Here is a 21,339-nt window from a genome sequence, read left to right as displayed (position 1 = left end):
TTGTGATGAAGAGGTGGAGACTCTAATCTGTCTAATCTTGTTTTATGCATCGAAGGATGTCAGTGTAGTTAGACGTCTGGGTGATCGTGTGGCGTGGAAAACAGTGGTTGTGAATAGTTAAATGTGCATTGAAATGGGACTTAGGGGGTCTTTAGGGTCGCTTTGGCATCTTTACTGATAATTGTACTTGTAAATACGAGAGTCTGAAGGTCTAGGTCCCGAGGAAACGGTTTGCCACTGTTTTTCAACCCCCCAAAACAAAAAAAGCTGCTAGAGAAGCCATGCAGTAAATTTGTTTGTATCTTTTCATGAATACTGACACTCAGTGAATCAACACTTTGCATTATTTTTATGCTGATTGAATTGTATTTTTGTGATCCCGCATGCCCATTTGTTCCGTTTTCCTGTCGTTTGCATGAACACATTGAAACAGATATACAATGCAGTGGCCACTCAATCACGTTTCTTTCATATGTAAATGTTGTGTTTTATAGCTGCATTGCATTATTGCGGTAAAATGATGCAAACTAGAAGAAAAGTCCCACTGATGTCCCTCTTTCTGATGAGAGTCTTTGAAGTGACAAATGAGCCATGATTAGGGATGTCATGATACAACATTTTAGTTTTTTTATGATTATTAAGTGACAGGACTGACTAAATGCCTCTTTTTGTTTTTTTGAGTTGTTGGCCTATTGATCATGTTTTCTGCTGTGCTGTTTGATGGTTGAGTGGTTAAAGCAGCAGCACTTGTCAGACTCAGTGTGGCTGGTTTCAGAGTTGTGAGATCAATTTCCGGCTTCAACAATTTGCTGAATGTCCTCCCTGCTCTTCTCTGCATTTCAAAAAGCAGTTTATAATTACATTTGGATTGTATTATGAGAGGAGACATTTAAATGTTGTGATTGTGAAGTGAAATCGTTTTTATTTTCATTCAAATTGTCTAATTGGACCGGCTGGTGCAGCAGTAACAACCTGGAGTTCAACGCCCAGAAGAGAGTAGAGATGATCGTGGACTTCAGGAAAGTCACAGCCCCACTGCCCCCCCTCACCATCACAGACTCCCTCATCACCCCCGTGGACTCCCTCCGCTTTCTCGGCACCACCACCACAGCCAGGGACAAACAGAGACATCGTCCGCTCTGCTGAGAAGGTGATCGGCTGCAGACTTCCATCTCTGCAGGACCTGTACGTCTCCAGGGCTCTGGGACGTGCAGGTCGTATCACTGCCGACCCTTCTCACCCTGGATACGGACTATTTGAGCCACTCCCCTCAGGCAGGAGGCCACTCCCCTCAGGCAGGAGGCCACTCCCCTCAGGCAAGAGGCTACGGTTCATCCGGACCAGAACCTCCCACCACAAGAACAGTTTTTTTCCCTCTGCCGTTGGACTCATGAACACTTCTTAGACACCACCTTTAACCATAATTCAATCACTCACTGCACTGTTCACTTTCTGCACTACATATGTAAACTCAACTGTACATTTTGTTTACATGGAAAGCCTATTTTTCATTTTGATCCTATAGTAGATTTTAAAATTGTTTTTCTTTAATGCGTGCCCTTTTTGATTTTATATGTGTTTTTTTTTTAATCATTGTTCATTGATTTATGTTGCACCGAATCACCAATGCCAACACCAAAAGTTCCTATGTTTGTGCATTTTGTTCATTGGCAATGGCAATAAACCTTTTCTGGTTCTAATTGCTATCCATATCCATACCAGCTTTATAAAATCTAATATAAAAATTAAATTATAACATTAAAGTTTATATTCAGAAAAAAAAAAAAAAAATCTTCACAATAAAAACATAATGTGAACATATTATGTGATCATACTGGCAACACATTGTTGACAGTATGATCATGATGATCAATTACCTAACTAATCTTGACATTAATAATGTGTGATCAAAATCAGAATAAGGTGTATTTCCCTTCCTCTTAAATGTTTCTGTTTGGACAATTACTTTAAGGTATTTATGTTCATGCAGAGATTATGTGTTGCTCTCATGTTACTGCTCTTGTGGATGTGGACTTTGTAAAAAAGACTCTGAGTAAGTCTAAATCTATTAGGCCCAACAAATCTGAGTGGAGGAGATAAGAGTGTGTGGTTGGCCTGAGATTGGAGCAGCATACGCGGATGTTTCGTCTTGTTCTCATGTGGTGGATGAGATACACACTTCATCTGGTTTGGATAGCATCACACATCGTAACGTTAGTCACAGAGATCCAAAAGGAATTTAACCAGCGCTTATCAAGGGAAGAGACATTTTTCTTTTTGTTTAAACATCTGAAATAGGATATGTGAGGTTAAAATGACCTGATGAGCGATAAATCAGAGATCAAATATATAATAAAGTTCAAATCACTGGCCGGGCTAAATTCCGTCTGTTCCTTCTTGGTTTAATTTGACAGAGAAAGTCTATTATTTCAGATTATGCTCAGAAAATGCTTGTTGTTAATTCATAGTCCGATATCTACAGATAAAAAAGACGTCCATGGGCTCTATGTTTATTTTAGCTCTGATGGTGTTTCCTCTGGTTCATCAGCCTTATGTTCTGTGTTACATTTTAAGTATGATAAGTAATAAATAATAAATACAGTTTGATTAATTGATTTAGCTACCACAGGGTGCCGTATATATGCAACACATATATTTTTTCATCCAGTTGTTGTTGTTGTAGTTCAGTTTATACAGACCTCCTGGATGTTCCTCACATTTGAGTGTTTCCTCGAGGCTTCCACGGAGCTGGACTGTCCATGGACAGGCACCAGCTGCGCATGTCTTTCAGTTGTTTTGATTTATTATTTTCGGATTTGTAGGGAGACAGAACAACATGGTATGACTTGCACAATGGCTGCAGTGCCAAGTCAAACAGCAGGCTTTTATTTGTGGACATAAGAAGGGCTTCAACAACCCCCACCCCAAGTTAATAAGTCCAGGATCTTAAGCCATGCATTGAGATTGTGGGGAACATCCTGATCCAAATCTGTTGGCATAATAACCGTTACCAAAAATACTCAAGGGTTTCAAGCAACTAATGGGATGATTATACTGGTGTTTCTGCTGTAAACCAAATTGTTTCATATTTACTTTATTTTTTAAGTGTTGAAAACACAAAGTGACGAACAGTGAAAGCAATATTTTTGTGGTAGTAGAGTTTTGAATAAACACTTAATTAGAGATTACGAAATTGTATTGTTAACGATGACCATGTAATTGCCAATGTTGTCCACTTTTGTCCCTACAAACCTTACACTTCAAAATCAATCTAAAAAAACTGGAGGGTAAAGAGACATAAACAGTCCAAGTAAAGCTAAGTATGATCGCGTGCGGTGAAGGAGCTTGTGAAGGGAATAATGGAGGTCTTTCTATCAAATCCTGACACAGCAGGCCACTGCCACTGGGATTGTCTCAGTGTAATCCCTGGATTTCCTCGACGGAGGCAGGAGAGCGGATACAAGAGAGAGACAGTTGCTCTCATGTCTGATTGAAAACTTAAACTTAAAAGACAAGTGAAGCTTGTATTACAAGCAAAACAAAGTTTTGGTAACTATTGTTACCAAATGTGCCCACATCTGTAAGCTCACATCAGGGAAGACTTGAGGAAATAGAAGATGTACGCATCTTCTACAGATCAGCTGAAGATCTGCTTACTCTCAAATAAGCAGTGATGAATGCTCAATGGCATGATGAGGCGGTAAGTGTTTTTGGCTCTGAGCTGGGGTTGCTCTGAGACATATGTCTAGTTTAAAGCTCCTGGCAGTTTCCATATCCTGCTAAGAAAGTGGTTGTTTTAGTTGTTGATAAACCTGTTGGAGATGGTAGAGGAGCTATCATCTGACACTGTCCAGAGCTCTTTGATGTGGGTTTGGGTGACACATCCTCATGTTTTCAAGGTGCTTCACAGGACAAGTGCACACTTCAGGACCAGACAACACCATCCTTTCAACAGGTCACATTCTCTGAAGGGACGAGAACACCAAGCTAATGAACTCTTTTATGGAGTTCCGCTGTGGGCTGCAATGGGAAAATAAACCCTCTCAAACTGGAATCTGCCCTCTTCAGGACCTGCTCAGTGGGGAGTGTTCATGAGAGATTGCACCTCTCCTATTCTTGGGCTGGCCTGGATGTTATTTCAACTGCTTACCTCGTTTGCTGCAGTCACCCCAGGGTGCTGTGAACCCAATCCCCTCTCATAAGCCCAGAGGAGTCCAGAAGAGCCCAGCAGTGCGTGTCCCAGGTCAGGGGTCCGGCTCTTCACTTTCTCATGAGATGAAACACAAACCGCTCCAAGGGAGAGCACTGGACAGGAACGCACCACTCTCAGACTCTATCAGGCCTGATCAAATGACCGCAGATAAAGACTGAAAGACGACCACCTCACATCACTATCATCTATGTTTTAAGTCTGGTAATGTGGTGGAAATCTGAGCTTGTACAAGCTCAACAACTTGACTTTCACAAGCTACCTGCATAGTGTTGTTCCTGTTTTACACAACACACAAAATGGCACAAAAGGGATGAAGAGGAAGCTTTAATGCACAGGTGTCAAACATGAGGCCCATGGGCCATATCCGGCCCCCCAGATGTTTTAATCTGGCCTGAAAAGCATTTCTAATTTAAATGTATTAATTTCTGAGTAAAATACAGTATTTTTATTTGTAAGAACTACAAGTCCCACAATCCTTTGCTCTCAGCGCTGTTGTGCTGCTGAGAGCATCTCTCACCTCTCCCTGAATATACTAGTTTGATTCACTACAGGAATGGTTTATTCTTAAAGCTTAAAAGAATAGTAAGTCCATATTCCAGTTCCTGCTGCATGAATAAGGACTCAAAGTCTTTCACCTGCTGCAGATTTTAGCAGCGTCTACAAATAACTATTTCTAAAAGATATAAAACTATTTAAGTTTGGGGTGTCTATTTAAGTACGGTGGAAAGAGATGTAAATGGCCCAAACTACGTAAAGGCATGTCAACTGTTTTCTGTCACACTATATTTGTGGCTTTCAACAACAGGTGGCGCTGGATTGGAGTTTGGAAATATTGTTTTGTCCATTAGTGTGCCGTGGCCATATGGTGGTGAGTAGTTAGCAGCAGGAAGGGCCTGAGTTCAATTCCTGGACTGGGTGGAGTGTGCTGCCTAGACAGTGTACAATAGATAAAGTGAAAAAGGAGATCAGCACTTGAAGGAGAACCCTTGTGAAGTGAATCTCTCACAGATGTGTTGCCTGACGCTGGCAGTCACACAGTCCTTTTGCACCTGACTGCTCATAGACAGTACCCACTGTGTGCTAGACTTTAGACCAAGCCCACTGACCCAACACTCTCCTCTGTCTGCACTGCACATGTTGCACACCCTCAGTCTCTGCATCTTCCTTTTCCTGGCATTTGTATGACTGATTCTTGTCATCCTGCCTTTCATTTTAGCCACAGTTGAGCGGGAAAAGCAACTAATGGAGCTGATAATTAAAGCCGACAGTGTGGACTTTACCAGTGTTGTGTTTTTCTTAAGCTCTTTTCACTTGTTTTTACCGTTGAATAAAAGCTAATCCATAAGGCCGCCTGTTCTCCTTTCACATCTTGCCAGAGTGCAGTGCCTGGTCCTTGGAGCTCCGCACTTCCTGCTGTTGTTTTCTCAGCCAGCAGCACTCCATTCCTAACCATCACTCATGTTGTTAGACTTCGGGTTTCAAGTGGTAATGTACTCCTCCTTTCCAGCACCTTGTCATCGCCACTTATTCATGACATAACATGACAATGCTATTATTTGAAGTAAAAAAAAAGAAAAACATTTGCATACTGGAGTTTATTTCAGGCTACATTGTCCAATATTAATGCCCATCAAATCAAATCAAATCAAATCAATTTATTTTTGTAAGGCCCAAAATCACAACAACAGTTGCCTCTGAGGGCCACAGGGAGAAATGAATCAACAATGTCTGTGGTGGCGATGGAGTCAGACAATGTCTGTGGTGGCGAGGGACGATGTCCCAGGGTCCTCTGTCCTTAGACTCTCCTTCTCGGCCAGGAAAAACTACAAAAAAAACCTCTTTGGGAAAAAAGCGTAGAAACCTGGAGGAGTTCCAGTGAAGGGTTAGGGTCACTTACTTGTTTGTCGCTATCTCTCACCCCACAAGAGCTGTAATTTTGGAGCTGCCCAGATCCATTTGTCTAAACACTCATAAAAACAATATTGACTGTTCGGACATTTTCCCTTGATCCACCCACTATTTAATGCTATAATAAATCATGATCCGTGTTATTTGGCCTTGATTTTTATGCTTCATCCATCTGAAATCCTCATGTGATAGCAAACAAACAGCTCAATAAATGCAAATTCACAATAAAACATCAGATCTCCTCTTTTCATGTTGCGCCTGCCCTGGCTGTACCCTTTGTGTTTTTCTTCTAGCGCTCTGTAATGAATTTTTGGATGGCAGGTTCCAAAACCAAAAGCTGCAGTCTTGGTTTTGTTCCTCTCAAAGCTTTTATTTGATTACAAGAGTTTCTCACGCATGCCTAAGACCCAAAGGCTTTACTCTTGTGTATGATGTGGACAGTAAAAAAGAGCTAGTCAATTTGAGGGCCACTTGAGCATGAGAACGCCGCTGCCAGTCACACACCAGATTTACATAGCTCTGTATGCACTCACTGTTTGCGTTTTAGCCAGCCCTCTGTGCAGTGATTGACGCTCGGTCTCGTTCAAACAAGGGAAAGTTCAGGAGCCATGGTAACAGCGGCTGAGATGTGCTTCACCACGGCGACAGACAATATTGAAAAAGCCAAAACTACATAACAACAGTTGTGAGGCTAAAACAGCAGCAGCAAACCTGGCAGGTGCATGTTTATATTAATGCTTTAAGCTTCTGGATTATTATTGGGAGATATTTTGAGAACTTTTGCCCATTCAAAAGATATAATATTTTCTTTTTAATTGTTGTCGCTATCTAGGGCCAATATATACAAAAGATATAATATTGCTAATGCTATTTAATATCGTGCGTAATTGTTACTGTAAAATGCAGCAAAGATCCATTAAGAGACTTAGACTCATTTAGTATGTGCGGGTAATGTAACCGCCATAAAACACCAAAGAAGAGGAACACATTTCTGTACAAGTGACATAATATATTCTAATTATCATTATTGGGATACCTCAAAACAGAATCAAGATATTGATATTTGTTGATATCACCCACTTCTATTGCTGTGGCAACGGTGCCATAGTTCTCCTGTTTACATATTTTTGGCTACTTTGTGCTCTGCAGTGTATTGTACAAACTTTTTTTCAGTATGTGTTTTTGTTTTGGAAACAATTTTGCCCTCTTTTCTTTACTTTCTCAATAAATACAGACTGAAGTTCTCATTGTGTGCGTCACATTTTTCTGCCAAGAGGCACATTTACAAACAGGCAAAGTGTGTTCTTTTAGAGTCACCACAGGAATTAATCATTTTCATGATTATTGGTCAGTTTTTATGCCAAGGGCCCTTCAGAACAAAACTGTTTTTTTATTTTATTCTGCACATTCTTTTGGCTCGAATTATTGGCACAGACTAGTACAAATTAAACTGTTTCACATTGTTGTGTTCTTGATTTATTGTTTGTTGTTATGCAATTAAACAAAAGTCTAATTAAATGATTTTCGAAACTATAATGACAGCGAAAACAATTCAGGAATCTGAAATAAAGTGGCAATGCTTCAGTAGATTTTTACATAATGAGACGAAGACAAGCTAAAGCAGTTCTCACACAATGACCGTGTCACGAGCTTTAGCTTAGATCCTGTGTGATTACTCCAGAGGTTATCTAGAGTTGAGACATCCAATACCCAGTGTATGGACATTTATGATCTTGAAAACATAGCTTAAATGGCATGAATTACGAGTGTGACTTTTGACTCGGGGGCTCGGTCAATCGTTGGTGCAGCTGTACAGGCCTTAAGTCGCTCCACAAATCAAACCTGAGCTGAACACTGATTCTGACCCCAGTGCGGCACCTACTGAAAATAATTGGGGTTTTTAAAAAGTGTTTCAGATGACGGTCTAATCATGTCAATGTACAGCTGGGGGAGATCCACAATGAGCCGGTCTGAGGTGGCGTGGGATAGCGCAGAGAAACTTGAACCTCTCTGGTATAGGACGTCCCGGACAGCTGTGGGGGTGTGGGGCTGGTGGCTGCACACTATAAATCCAGTCTAAAGAGGGTTTACTTTTGATTTTAATAGCTGCTGTAAATTTATGGCAAGATGGAGCTTTTTTTTTCTTTGTTTCAGTCTGCATTTCTAGACCAATTCTTTGTTTGAGGTTTGCAATGACTTTTGTGTATAGTCTTTCGTGGTTTGGCCTTTACCTGTCCGACTGGAAAAAGTGTGAAAATATCTTCAAAAGTTTAAAAATATCTTGGATTTCATTCAGTCAGCATGTAGTGCTTTTACTGTGTAATAAAGTCGCACATGTATATTTTAAAAGAGGAACGTTGGCTCGGTCTAGATTCTTCGTGAGCACAGCAAAAAGGAAAGTTTTATGTACATATGTAGGAGAGGTATGTTTTAGGGTTTAAAGATTTATATAAGTGTGTCATGATTCATGGCTTGCTCATTCAAGACTGCAATGTAACGGTAAACAACAAAGAGTCAATAAAAGATTTCAAAATGTGGGCAATATATCAAATTGTTATTGTTTTAAGACATACAAAATGTGAATATCAAGTCGCGGCAACTCAAACTAATACTTTTAAAGACATGTTTCAGACCTCATTAAACTAAAGACTGTGAGTGTGACGGGCACTAGGGCCACGGACGTTAAGGTCTCACACAGATACTTGGCCAGACTGTAATCTAGGGTCTAATTACCGGAATGGTCTTCTTCTGATAATGGTCTTCTTCAATCATTGTCCACTTTTAAAAAGCACCTTAAAAGTGTGATTAAGGAAAACCAAGTTTGTGAGCTTTTAATTATGACTTAGTTTGTTTCTGTGTTACCTGCCTAGTGACAACAGATTGAACCCAGCATCTTTGTTAAAATCTTTACACTGTAATTTTTACAGATATTCAGTAATGTCCTTATAAAATATCTTCTCCTAGAACTGGTTTAGCACTGAATCTAAAATAAATAAATAAATCAACAATTAAACATTTAGACTGAGTAATCAATTGAATATTGCAGTTGAAGATTTTTTTTTTAATCTTCTTTCGCTCTCAGCAACAGAAATCCGTACTGTGACTGACTTACATATACTGACAATAGTCTTGGCTGAAGCTTCAAATACAATCTCCTTGTTGATAAAGCCAAACTCTCCATGTCCAAAGTGTATGAGCTCAAACCTTCACAAAGGGACATTCTGAACGTGCTGCTTTTGTTGCAGGTGTTGTTTGCTCTGAACCAGACGCTGCTGCAGCACGAGGGCGTCCGAGCAGGCAGTCTGCAGGGCTCCTATACCACTGAGGACCTCATCACTCACTACAACTGTGGAGACCTCAGCTCCATCATCTTCAACCATGACACATCACAGGTACAATCACCACCAAGTCCTCTTCAGAACTCCAAGTACTGACAACGTGTGCTTAAGTAATTTACCCAATTATAACTACATGCACTGCTGCCAAATTTGTACTTAAGTAAAAGTCAAATACATGAAAAATACTCTTTTAACACTTTTTTAGATCAGTATTTTATTAAAAAAACAAAAAAGGTCATCACTCAAGCTGTGTAAAAAAAAAAATCACATTTATTTGGCGCTTTTCTGTCTATCAAGGAACTCAAAGCTCTTTCAATCAAGAAACTGACTTTAGTTGTTGTAAGGCACATTCTGCATATTCTTTGAGCTTTGAGAGCAGACGATACAGTGCTGTGTGTTTCTCAGTGTAGAGAGAAGCAAAGACACAATGAAACAGCCGTGCATTATGACAATTGTGACTTGAGCTCTACTCAGTTCATTGAATTAAAATTTAATGACGTAATTACATGCTAGAATTATACCTGTACAGTACAAGTACAGCTTTGAAAATCTGCTCTAATTTCCAAATAAATAAATAGAAATATTAGCATTTGTAATACGTGAATCTCTACCTCCGCTACTATAAGCATTTTACACAACTCGCTTCTACTACAAGCACATGCAAGGCCCTACATTGACAGTATCTCTCATCTGAGCAGGTTTTGTTTTATTTATCGATCATGAACCAAATAAATGTTGTGAATGTTTGAAGAAAACCCTAGTTTCATTATAGTGGGTCTAAAGTATCCCAAAACGATATATACATAATATATTTGTTAACTATAAGCCTCTTAACTCTTCTGCTGTTTCTCCATCATCACTTGAGTCTCTGGACCTGCTCATCAGCTCCAGCACATCTCAGTCTTAATCCTCTAAGCACCAGTCACTTGATAGTGTGAGACACTAAAATACCCAACAGCTTCACCATAAATAACTCACCCAACTTGCCACAAGTCCCTCTAAACATAGACATCTTTTTGAAAACAGTCATCTGATTTTTTTTGGAAGTTCTGACAAGCATCAGTAAAATGTCTGCAATTTTCACAATACAGTTTATTGAAAATGTTTGTCATATTTCACTTCTGTGTTAGTTCCTGTGTATTCTATGGTACTTACCAATGCATTTTGACTATAACATGTGAATCCATCAGGCCAAACAGTGAACATAAAACTGTATTTTAACATAAGCTTTTACATAAAACTTGTAATAGTATATTACACAGTACAACATGAATTGTGGATACTGCTCAACGTGTGCCTATTTTCCTTGGATGGAAATGTTCCCTCCACATTTCACCTGCCTCAGCGTATAGTTGTGTCCGACATGTGTGTGCATTAAATCATCCTAATTTATCCCACCCCCTCTCACTCCATCCCCACTCCTGTCATAAGAACATGTATTAACATTCCTCTGCACATGCTAAGGTAATCAGCAGCCTCTACAGTGTGTGAGCTATACGTGTGTGAATGGAGAGTGCAACAACAGAAAAGGGAGAGACACACCAAAAAAGCAGATATGTCAAGAGATGATTTTTACCCACAGCAAATCTTCACCATATTAGACTGCAAATATAGTCCAAAACATACTTGAACATATTAGAATGTAAAAAGAAAATGTCTTTTATACCAAAGACAGTTGCCTTATTAGATCAAAATGTCAAAAACACATTTTTCATCAATAATACATTTAATTTTTCAATATCCTCTATTTAGAAGCCTTTGGTCACTAAATGTCAACCTTTACTGGGTTAGAAATGTATTTAAAATGTCTTAAAATGTACAATGAAAATAATTGTTTGACATGTCGACTTGTAAAAAGTAAAATCACTGACTAGTTAACTACTAAAATAATAATTAAATGCAGCCAAAGGCACATTGATGTTACCATTTGTAAGAAGATGTAGGGATACGTAATACAATATTCCATAAACCATACAAACCATTCAATAATAGTGAAAAGAGTTTGATGGAATTTGCGTGTAGAGCCGATAAGAAGTGAAGCATGGAGTGTTACTAAGACAGATATGAGACGTGTCAGTGGTGAGGAGAAAAGCCTATCGCTGTCACTCCACATTTCTTGCTCTGGCTGTGACACAGAGAGACGAGAGGTCTTCTCTGTGATACCTTATCTGCAGCACTCTCCTTCCATGACCCCACGTCCACCCATCACCTTTTACTTCATCATGGACACGACATCTTTCTTCACTCACGCAGCAGCCATCAATCTCTTTAAGCAGAATTTCCTTTTGCTTGACAGATTATTTATTGACATGATCTAACCGAAGTATAATTTATTTATAATTACATTACTCGGGCATATGACAAAAGTGACAAGAGTAGCAATTACTCATGTGAGAAAAAGTATTTCACTAAAAAGTAAAATGATAAATTTGAAAATAATACTGTGCTGTTCGATCTGATTTATAGTTACTGACTGATGCCGCTTTTTAGGTATTTCCAAAGATTAGTCCACAAATCTCTCTTTCTCCAGATTCAGATACAAACCTGGAGTGCATTGTGACTTTTGAGTCAGTAAAATATAAATATTGTTTTATTGCGTTTTATACGACTCGCATCTGGGTTTGTTTCTATAAAGGCACAGGGCTGAGTGGACACAGCAACACTGCTAAGCACAAAATAAAACTTTATAAATAGAAGCAGAGTTACATGTAAATCTGAGAGGTCCGTGCCACTGCTGTTGCCCAAATGTCAGTGTAGTTTTCCTTTCAGATTAACAGCATGTAGAATGCACTGCTGCAGCCAAGAGATCAACTAGACTCACCACATACTGTCAATAAATCACACGGCAATTATACCTTTCAAACAGGCTTTGTATAGATCTGCCCTGGATGACGATGTGTATGACCCAACCCAGCAACCCAATATTTGAGGTTAATGACTTGTCATTATATTATTTATTTCTGATACTTACTTTCTTAGAAACAGTAACATGCTGTACTTGAACAGTAAAACTGGCATAAAACACCAATTAAATAAATATTTAACCTGACATTTGTTTGCGCTACTGGTCACAGTTTACTTTATTTGAAATGTTCTTTTTTCAGACCAGACTTTGTTTGTTTACCTGACAGTTTCGAACTGAATTCTTGCAAATATTTGTTTCACAAACTCTTGAGAATCCCTTTGGTCGGGCTCACGCTCTGAGGTTTGAGCCTGGCCACTGTGTGACAGACCAATCACAGAATTTTAGTTTAATGTGCACATAAAAGTGCTTTGTGTCTTTGAGGACGGGGAAGAAGACTAGGCTTTTCTCTGACTGGATTTAACAAAAGACACTTTTTTCTGACCAATCAGATCCAAATATTCAGAATCAGATCAGAATAAGTATCAGAATAAGAATCAGATCAGAATCAGTTCAACTTTGGTGCAACATGCAACAGTGAATTATAATGATAGCCAAATATACAAAAACAAATAAATAATAAATCAATAAAATCAATGAAATATAGTATATACACAAAATGTACAGATGGTCAGACATAGTGCAAAAAGTGAACATTGCAATGAATTGGTTTGAATAATTTTTGAAGTTGCAGGTGTTACTCTGACTGAGCCTGGTTAGAATTACACAGGTTTTGGTTCTGTCTCGGTAGCGGCAGGACAACAGCGCCATCTGCAGTCCAACCTATTTAGGACTCCCATGGGACTATAAACTGGGACGAGGGGGCCTTTTTACTCTCCCACATCTGTGGAAATGTCCTCAAGAAGTCAAATTGCAGATGGTGCTTATCTCTGCCAGTTAAAAAAATACATGATCAGAACAACCAAATTAATCTCTTTGACCTATTACTATTTTAATTGTCTCACAAGACATAGCAGTGGTACATGGGGCTTAAGCTTTCAACTGCAAACCAGAGATAGATTCTTGCTTTGGTGTTCACTTGTGTGCTCACCTTGCCTTCACCAGCCACAGCATGTGAGGCAACCCAGAAGGTGTCAAAGATCAAACACATAAACGTTACATACTGTCTCATCTTTTTCTCAGCTTCCTCACTTCATCAACAGTTCTCTACCAGCTCATGAGCGTCTGACAGCTCAGCAGATCGACAGCTACTTTCGCCAGGAACTCATCTACAAACGAAACGAAAGAATGGCCCGCCGAGTGTCCGCACTGCTGCAGAGGAACCCACACCAGACCTACTTCTTTGCCTTTGGAGCAGGTCAGTCAGCACCATGCACTTATACAAAGCTTTTAAACATTCATCCTCATCTTTGGCCATAAATTGTGTTATGCACGAAGGGTTATATAACATCATGTTTAACCCTCTTTATCATACAGTATATTGCCCACTATAATACAATGCTAACATGTGGTATTGTGATCAACATTCTGAACTGGTCTATAAACAGGAATCTGCATGTGAGCCTCCATCAGCCTGTCTCCAATCTGCATGTAATGAAGTCTGTCTAATTACACTGATGGGACTTGAGTGTGTGTTTTCCTATAGTTGTGCAGTAAATGTTTGCTTTGGTCCGAAACAATGATCCTGTCAGCGTTAATGTGCCATAATTTCCTTTTCAGCCTGTCTTTTAAAGGTGAGGCTTGAGGAAAAGCAGGAGAAGAATAATAGTATACAATGATTACCAGATATTTGGCGTATGACTCGTGTGTGTCCATGCATACACACAGGAGTCTCAGTTAGCCACAGCTCCCTCCCACACCTAAATGAAGAAACCATGAGCTGTTTGTTTCAATTAGCATTCCAGGCTAATGTTTCCTGAATCGTGCGGTGTGTCCGGGGGAGTCGTGCGTGTTATAAAGCAGGTGGCGGGTGGGTGACGCGGGCTTGTTTACTGTACCACTGTGTGTCTGTGTTTATGTATTTGGGTGAAGTTGGGTGGTGCTGCCTCTTGGGGAGTGAGGGAGCGTGCAGCAGTTTATGATTAGTTGGTTAAAGGCCTGGTTTCCTTCCTCTGAGAAGTGTGTGTCTCGTAATGGTCACTGTAGCAGCCGAGTGTAAATCTGTGTCTGCTGTGACTCCTTACTAAGTTTACTTTCATGCTATTTTAATTTAGAGATTGTGAGCAAGACTTGGTTCAGATGGGTGTGATTGGCAGACAGATAAGTCAATCAGAAAAATGCAAAAATACATCGGTTTATTAGGGGGGAAAAGCAAGATTCTTGATAATAAATGACAAATGAGTTGATCAGTTTCCCCACATCACTGAAATAAAGGGACCTGATTGCATGGCTGAGAGATCTTTTGTATTCAAGTCCAGAATGTATGCTATATGAAGGTTAAATGCTATTGCTATTATTAAGTCTTTATCAAACCACTGATTATGCTAAAATAAAAATGATTGAGATCCAAAATACACACTTCTCCAATAGAGTGAGTCTGGTCACCGCGCCCTCTGCCACGCCTCGACTCAAACTCAGACCCGTGCGATCAGACTTGGTTATTGGTCATCCATCATTTACAACTAAATCAAACTTCTCTCACCTCAGATAAACAAAAGGTTTGTCGATCATTGATTGACTGCAGAAATCTTCAATGTTTTTCACTTCTCCATTATATTTTTTCCTTTCCTTTTTCCTCCCCCATGCTCGTCCCTGATTGGCTAATAAACATTTAGAGAGATATTTTTCTGACACCTATAAAGGGCTCTTTTCAAGATCTTGTGCTTGGGTCAGGAACATGAGCCGTGGTCTTTCTTTAAATCTATGGCCAAAAATAATGTATAAGAACGCAGACGTGTGATTGTTCTCAAAGGTCTGGTGGTGTAGCGTGACTGTCCTTGTTCTTTGCATGGGCTAGAGTGATGCACATATGTAGGTATCTCCGTGGACAAACTCTCTGAGGATAAATACAGTTCATGTCTGAGACTTCAGCTCTGTCTGCTCACATTAAACAGACTACACGCCATTCACTCAGAGATCGTAAAAGAAGATAACGTATTACACATAAAACTGGCAACACTCAAAACAGACCCTGTCTTGTAAACCCACATTCTGCACTGATATATGTTTAAGTGGGTCTGGAAAATGTCAAAGCTGGAGGAGAGGTCCAGGTTAAGGTTGAGGTTTATTAGAAAGGCCTGATTTTATATAAAGTGTGGTACCTCTGTAGGAGCAGTGTGTGTGTGTGTGTGTGTGTGTGTGTGTGTGTGTGTGTGTGTGTGTGTGTGTGTGTGTGTGTGGGTGGGTGAGACTGACAGGGTGTGAAGTGATGCAAGCCATTACCGTCAGCTACAGTCGGAGGTTAGGACTCGCTCATACAGTAGGCCGCTAAATATTCCCTGTTAGGTTAATAGTATGTGCTTAAAGGGAAAAAAGGTTATTCTCAAATTTTGTTTAAGGGACATTTGGCCATTCAAAAAATATATCCATGTATCCATGGATGCGGTTTTGTGCATCAAAAGATGAAAAGGAACTTTTAAATATGGATATTTCGAGAGGTGGTGTAAATTGGTTTGTAATTGTGCAATTTAAGACATTAGACCTGTGCATCTCAGATATACAACATATTTGAGAGACACAGATGTAGAGCTGAACAATTTTGGGGGGGGAAAAATCATGTTTTAATTATAGGATTCTGTCCAAACGGCAGAAAATCTTTCCTCTTGCAAAAATTGTCCCTGCATTTGGAATTTTGTGTGCATTTTTAGTACTCAGCTCTGAAGTAATGATCAACCATTAAAACTAAATTTCACTTCATAAACTGCTACTTGACTACTGTAAAATTATATGATTATTTACCAAAAGTACAATCCCAACAAATGTAGTGATTATTGAAAAAAAACGGAAAACCTGTCTTTAAATCAAAGAATGTTAGGCAGTAAATAGAAAAAACAACAACAAAAAATGTCCTGCTTTGATTTGTTTGGTTTATTTCCAAAAAGACAAAACGTAAGATTACATTTTGTACACAGTTTTAGGATTTCACAGCTACAATCAACAGGTACATATAATAAACCTTCTATGCCATTGTTTAAAGCTTCTTGCAAACCCCAAGTAACATCTGGATAAAATTGTTGACAGATACTTATTACTGTATGCAATCATGGCATTATACCAAACACAAATAAACAGCATACTTTCCATACAGCATCAAATATCCACATATTTCTTCATGCTTGATTGACTTAAAGTTACAGACTCACACAATTAACCGTACGCCAACATCAGGGAATGAGGATTTGATATGTGCATAAGAGAGTGCCAATTCATGCCATATGCTGGAGTTTGTGTATAATGAACATATACTTTGCCTGTACGTGAAGCTCGTTAACCTCTGAGGTCATCTGAGGAGACGCTAATGAAAACCATGATTTCAGTCAATATTTACTGGAGATGTTTCCATTAGCTGATAGCAAACTGAACAAAGGGTCAAAATAATGCTCTAAAAAGTGTTAGAATTATTTTTATATTGGATTTATATTCTATACATGACAAAGGATTCTTGAAGATTAAAATGTCCAGCCAAAAAGTCCAGAGATTCCCTGATTCACATTTTGTCTTTGGCAAGTAACTGGCTGAATTTAGAAAATGCACATTACGGTGTTTGTTTTCTCACAATTAGAATAACGTCCACTGTCTAGAAAGTAATGAGGGTTTAGGGAAAGAGCTGGTACAAGTTCTAAGGTTTCAGACTAAGAATTCTGTCCAACAGATTAAGAGGTAATACAAATATTTGAGAATAACTTTTAACTTTTTACTGTATGTGTATATCTGATATCTGAGCGTAGAACTCATCATGTGACTTTCTTACCTAATACAACAAATTAAATCAATCAATTCAACCCTTTTGAGATTTTTTGATACAACAAATGTCTACAATTCCTCTGATTATATTGTGTTGTATTAGTCTTTTTCTTTATGCGTTTTAGTGTGCCCTACAATTTTACATTAACACAAATATAATTAATTTAGTTGATGTTCTTTTCATGCTTTCCCTGCACAATTGCCATTGCTGTTTACTGTCTATATATAAATCCTCATAGGCAGTCACATGATTTCACTTGTCCATGCAAATGCATTGGTCCCGCAGTTAAGTAAACACATCAGTGTTTCCTGTGGACAGAATGACATAACAGCTCCAGATGATCACAGTAAAGTCTTCTCACACACATTTAAGACTACTGTCAACAGAAACACTCATCGCTCACTGAAATGTTGTGTCTTCACTCAAGTCCAAAACAAACTAAACACTCCATTGTCATTTCACACAAAAGAACAGTGCATTTGTGGCTTTGTATGGGCAATGTACTTCAGCAGGTTTTCATTTGCCAGTTCTCTTGGCTGCGTCTGCCCGGCTGTTATTGAAAACATCCCATGGAATTTCCTGACACTCTAACCACTTGTACACACACACACACACACACACACGCATGCACGCACGCACGCACACACACACACACACACACCCACACACACACACACACACACACACACCCACACACACACACACACACACACACACCCTGCTCACATGATCAGAACATATTTATTGCCAGCTTAAGTTATAACTGACATGTTTGATTTGTTTGTTTTAAAGTCTGGGCCACTTGTATGTTGATTTTTGTGTGTGTGTCAGGACTCAGGAGCCGGGGCCCATTGTGAGTCCTTGAGTAAAGCCATGTGGTGTGCAGCAGCTCGTGGTGTTGTGGTGTTGAAGTGATGATGAAGGGAAAGAGGCTGCATGTCACTGCGTCTCTGTGGCGTGTTTTTTACTATTTGCAGTTCTAAGCCTTTTCTCAGCTCATCTGTTAGTGCTGACTCCAATAATATGTCTGGTTGTCGGCCTACTCACTTAAGCATCTGTTATATTTTCTTCCTCTTGATGAGAAAATATTTCACTGATCACATGCCAGTTTACGTTTGTTGCCAGCACCAAGCCTGAATAAATAGAATGAATGAGTGAGTGATTAGTTCTGTAGTAAAACGTCTTAAATATAGAATAATACCATATTTTTTTCCAAGCGTTTAATTATTGTGCTGTTGGAATTATTGTAGTTATTACTTACAGTATATTGATAATGGTGTAGCCTTCTTTATCTAGACGTAGGGGCTCTTAAATACTGAGAATACTTCTGTTAGACCCAATGAACTCTGAGCGCTCATGAAAGGAGACTGGCTCATTAGATTGTTCAAAGATTACACACGTCATTGACAACCTCAAACAAAACAAAGTCAATTTAGTAAAATATTGTAATTCATTCATAAACACATGGGGCTTCAGTCTGGCATTGATCATGGAGGATTATGTTGACCTGTGCATTGACAAGCTGGACACAAAGTATTATTGTTCTGGACCCGTTTGACGGTGTCTCTTGAGTAACTCAATATACTTCTTATATATAAAATTCAAAACAAGAGCTTTTTGATTTTTTGAAGAATAGAGTATAACTTCTCTTTGCCTGATTCTAGAAATCCAACACTCATCCGAACATGCTAACCTCTAAGGCAAGGCAAGTTTATTTGTAGAGCACATTTCATACACAAGGCAATTCAAAGTGCTTCACAGCAGGAAAAATGCATTCAAATCACAAAGAAATTACAGAAACAGAAATACAATAAAATTAACTAAATAAAAAATTATCAATCCAACTGATTTTCTAAACTAATAAAATCACAAACAAAAGAGAAGAGTGCAAAGAAAAAAATCCTTTCAGTCATATGCACAGCTAAACAAAACTGTTTTTAGCTTAGATTTGAACATTGTCAGAGTAGAAGCCTGTCTCACATCTTCAGGAAGACTGTTCCAGATTTTTGCTGCATAAAACTGAAACACAGATTCCCCATGTTTTGTCCTGACTCTGGGCACCAGCAGGAGGCCGGTCCCTGAGGTCCTCAGAGTCCGAGATGGTTCATATGGCACTAACATATCCAAGATGTACTTTGGTGCTAGGCCATGGAGAGACTTGTACACAAGCAGAGCTGCTTTAAAGTCTATTCTCTGAGCCACAGGAGCCAGTGCAGAGACCTGAGAACAGGACTAATGTGATCATACTTCCTGGTTCTAGTCAGGACCCGAGCAGCAGCGTTCTGGATGTACTGCAGCTGTTTTACAGCTCGTTTGGAGAGACCAGTGAGCAGGCCGTTACAGTAGTCTAATCTACTGGAGACAAACGCATGGATAAGTCTCTCTAAATCTGGTTTTGACACTATATTTTTGATTTTGGTAATGTTTTTTAGATGGTAAAAAGCTGCTGATGTTATTGATTTGACGTGGCTATTAAAGTTCAAGTCTGAGTCCATTATTACCCCCAGATTTCTAATTTGGTTTGTAGGTTTTAGAGCGAGACTCTGGAGGTGACCGTTAACACTTTCTCTTTGTTTCTGTGGGCCAAAAATGATTATTTCAGTCTTGTCTGAGTTCTGCTGGAGAAAAAGTTGTTCTGCATCCACACACTGATCTGTTGGATGCAGTGACAGAGTGAATCTACTGATCCATAGTCACCTGCCGATAGTGAAACATAGATCTGAGTGTCGTCTGCATAATTGTGATAGGACACATTTCCACTGCGTATCAACTGACCTAACGGCAGCATGTAGAGGTTGAACAGAAGGGGACCCAGGACTGACCCTTGGGGCACTTCACAGGTCAGGGTCATGTGGTCTGAGACACAGCTACCAATCTCAACAAAGTACCTCCTGTCTTCCAGATAGGACCTCAACCAGTTTAGGGCAGTGCCAGTGATGCCCACCCAGTCCTCTAGTCTCTGTAAGAGGATCCCATGATCGACAGTGTCAAAAGCAGCACTCAGATCTAACAGAATTAAGACTGAGGCTTTGCCCGTGTCAGTGTTCAGGCGGATGTCATTTGTCACCTTGACAAGAGCAGTCTCAGTGCTGTGATGAGGTCTAAAACCTGACTGAAAAACATCAAATGATTTTAGCTCCATTTTAAAGGATATATACTCAAATGATGAAAACACCCCAAAAGACAACCTGCGGGTAATTATTTCATCTCTAAAGACAGCACAGACTCCACCCCCTTTTTTGTTTTCTCGTGTTTCAGATTCAAACTTAAAGTTGGGTGGAGCAGATTCTATCAGAACTACATTTCCTGTGTTTTTGTCAAGCCATGTTTCAGTTAAAAACATAAAATCAAGATTATGAGAAGAAATAAAATTATTAATTAAGAGAGATTTGTTAGATAAGGATCTGACATTTAGCACAGCAAGTTAAGATAAGATAATCCTTTATTGTCCCACATGGGGAAATTCCATTGATGCAACGCAGGTAGATACAGAGGTAGATACAGAAGAAAAGAACAAATAATTCAGACTAGTTTCAGTGAGACTGGGCTTTATCTTTTCACAGGGAATATGAATCACATTTCTCAGATTGGGCCTGACTCGCATTTTGTTTTTCCATCTGTGTGATGATGTGACTACAGAAATAGCACTAGGGGGGGCTCTTTTTACATAGGGCCCCGGGTTGGTTTGATTTTTAATGTGACAATAAGTCCCGGCAACGCTGAGACCCAGTGCATCCTAGCTATGGGAGATACCAGGTGAAAGGCGAGGTTGGATGGGTGGTGGGCGTGAGTGGAGCCATCTTAATGCCTGATTTGATCAGACTTTCAAAATGGCTGGGAAGGCCCATGGGTGAGAGTGGAGATGAGAAGGAGAATGAAGAATCTTTAGTGGGAGTAGATGTTGTAGGGGGAACCCAGGGCTGGTGTGAAGGCAGGGGCGATGACAGGGATGTTGTTGGGCTTGTCACAGATGGGTCCAAGGCCTTTGAAGATTGTTCCTTTGCTGGAGGCGGTGGAGGTGAATGTGGAGCAGCTGGAGCTGAATCCTTTGCTGGTGGTGGTGGAGCAGCTGCTGATGAATCTAACAATAACTCTCCAAGCACAATTTAATTTA

General features: G+C 39.6%; 1 protein-coding gene across 1 annotated transcript in view; it reads left to right on the top strand.

Moving 5' to 3' along the window:
* Positions 1–21,339, top strand: part of trabd2b (TraB domain containing 2B) — a 54,487-nt gene that overhangs the window by 22,317 nt on the left and 10,831 nt on the right. The window contains exons 3-4 of the mRNA XM_072439016.1: positions 9,367–9,513; positions 13,505–13,679. Coding sequence (XP_072295117.1) covers positions 9,367–9,513; positions 13,505–13,679 — 322 coding nt within the window. The remainder of the gene's footprint in view (positions 1–9,366; positions 9,514–13,504; positions 13,680–21,339) is intronic.

This window comes from Eucyclogobius newberryi, unplaced genomic scaffold (genome assembly GCF_026437365.1).
Source record: "Eucyclogobius newberryi isolate DKJ021-1_F unplaced genomic scaffold, fEucNew1.0.hap1 SCAF_9, whole genome shotgun sequence".
NCBI lineage: Eukaryota > Metazoa > Chordata > Actinopteri > Gobiiformes > Gobiidae > Eucyclogobius > Eucyclogobius newberryi.
This window is presented reverse-complemented; position numbering and strand designations above follow the sequence as displayed.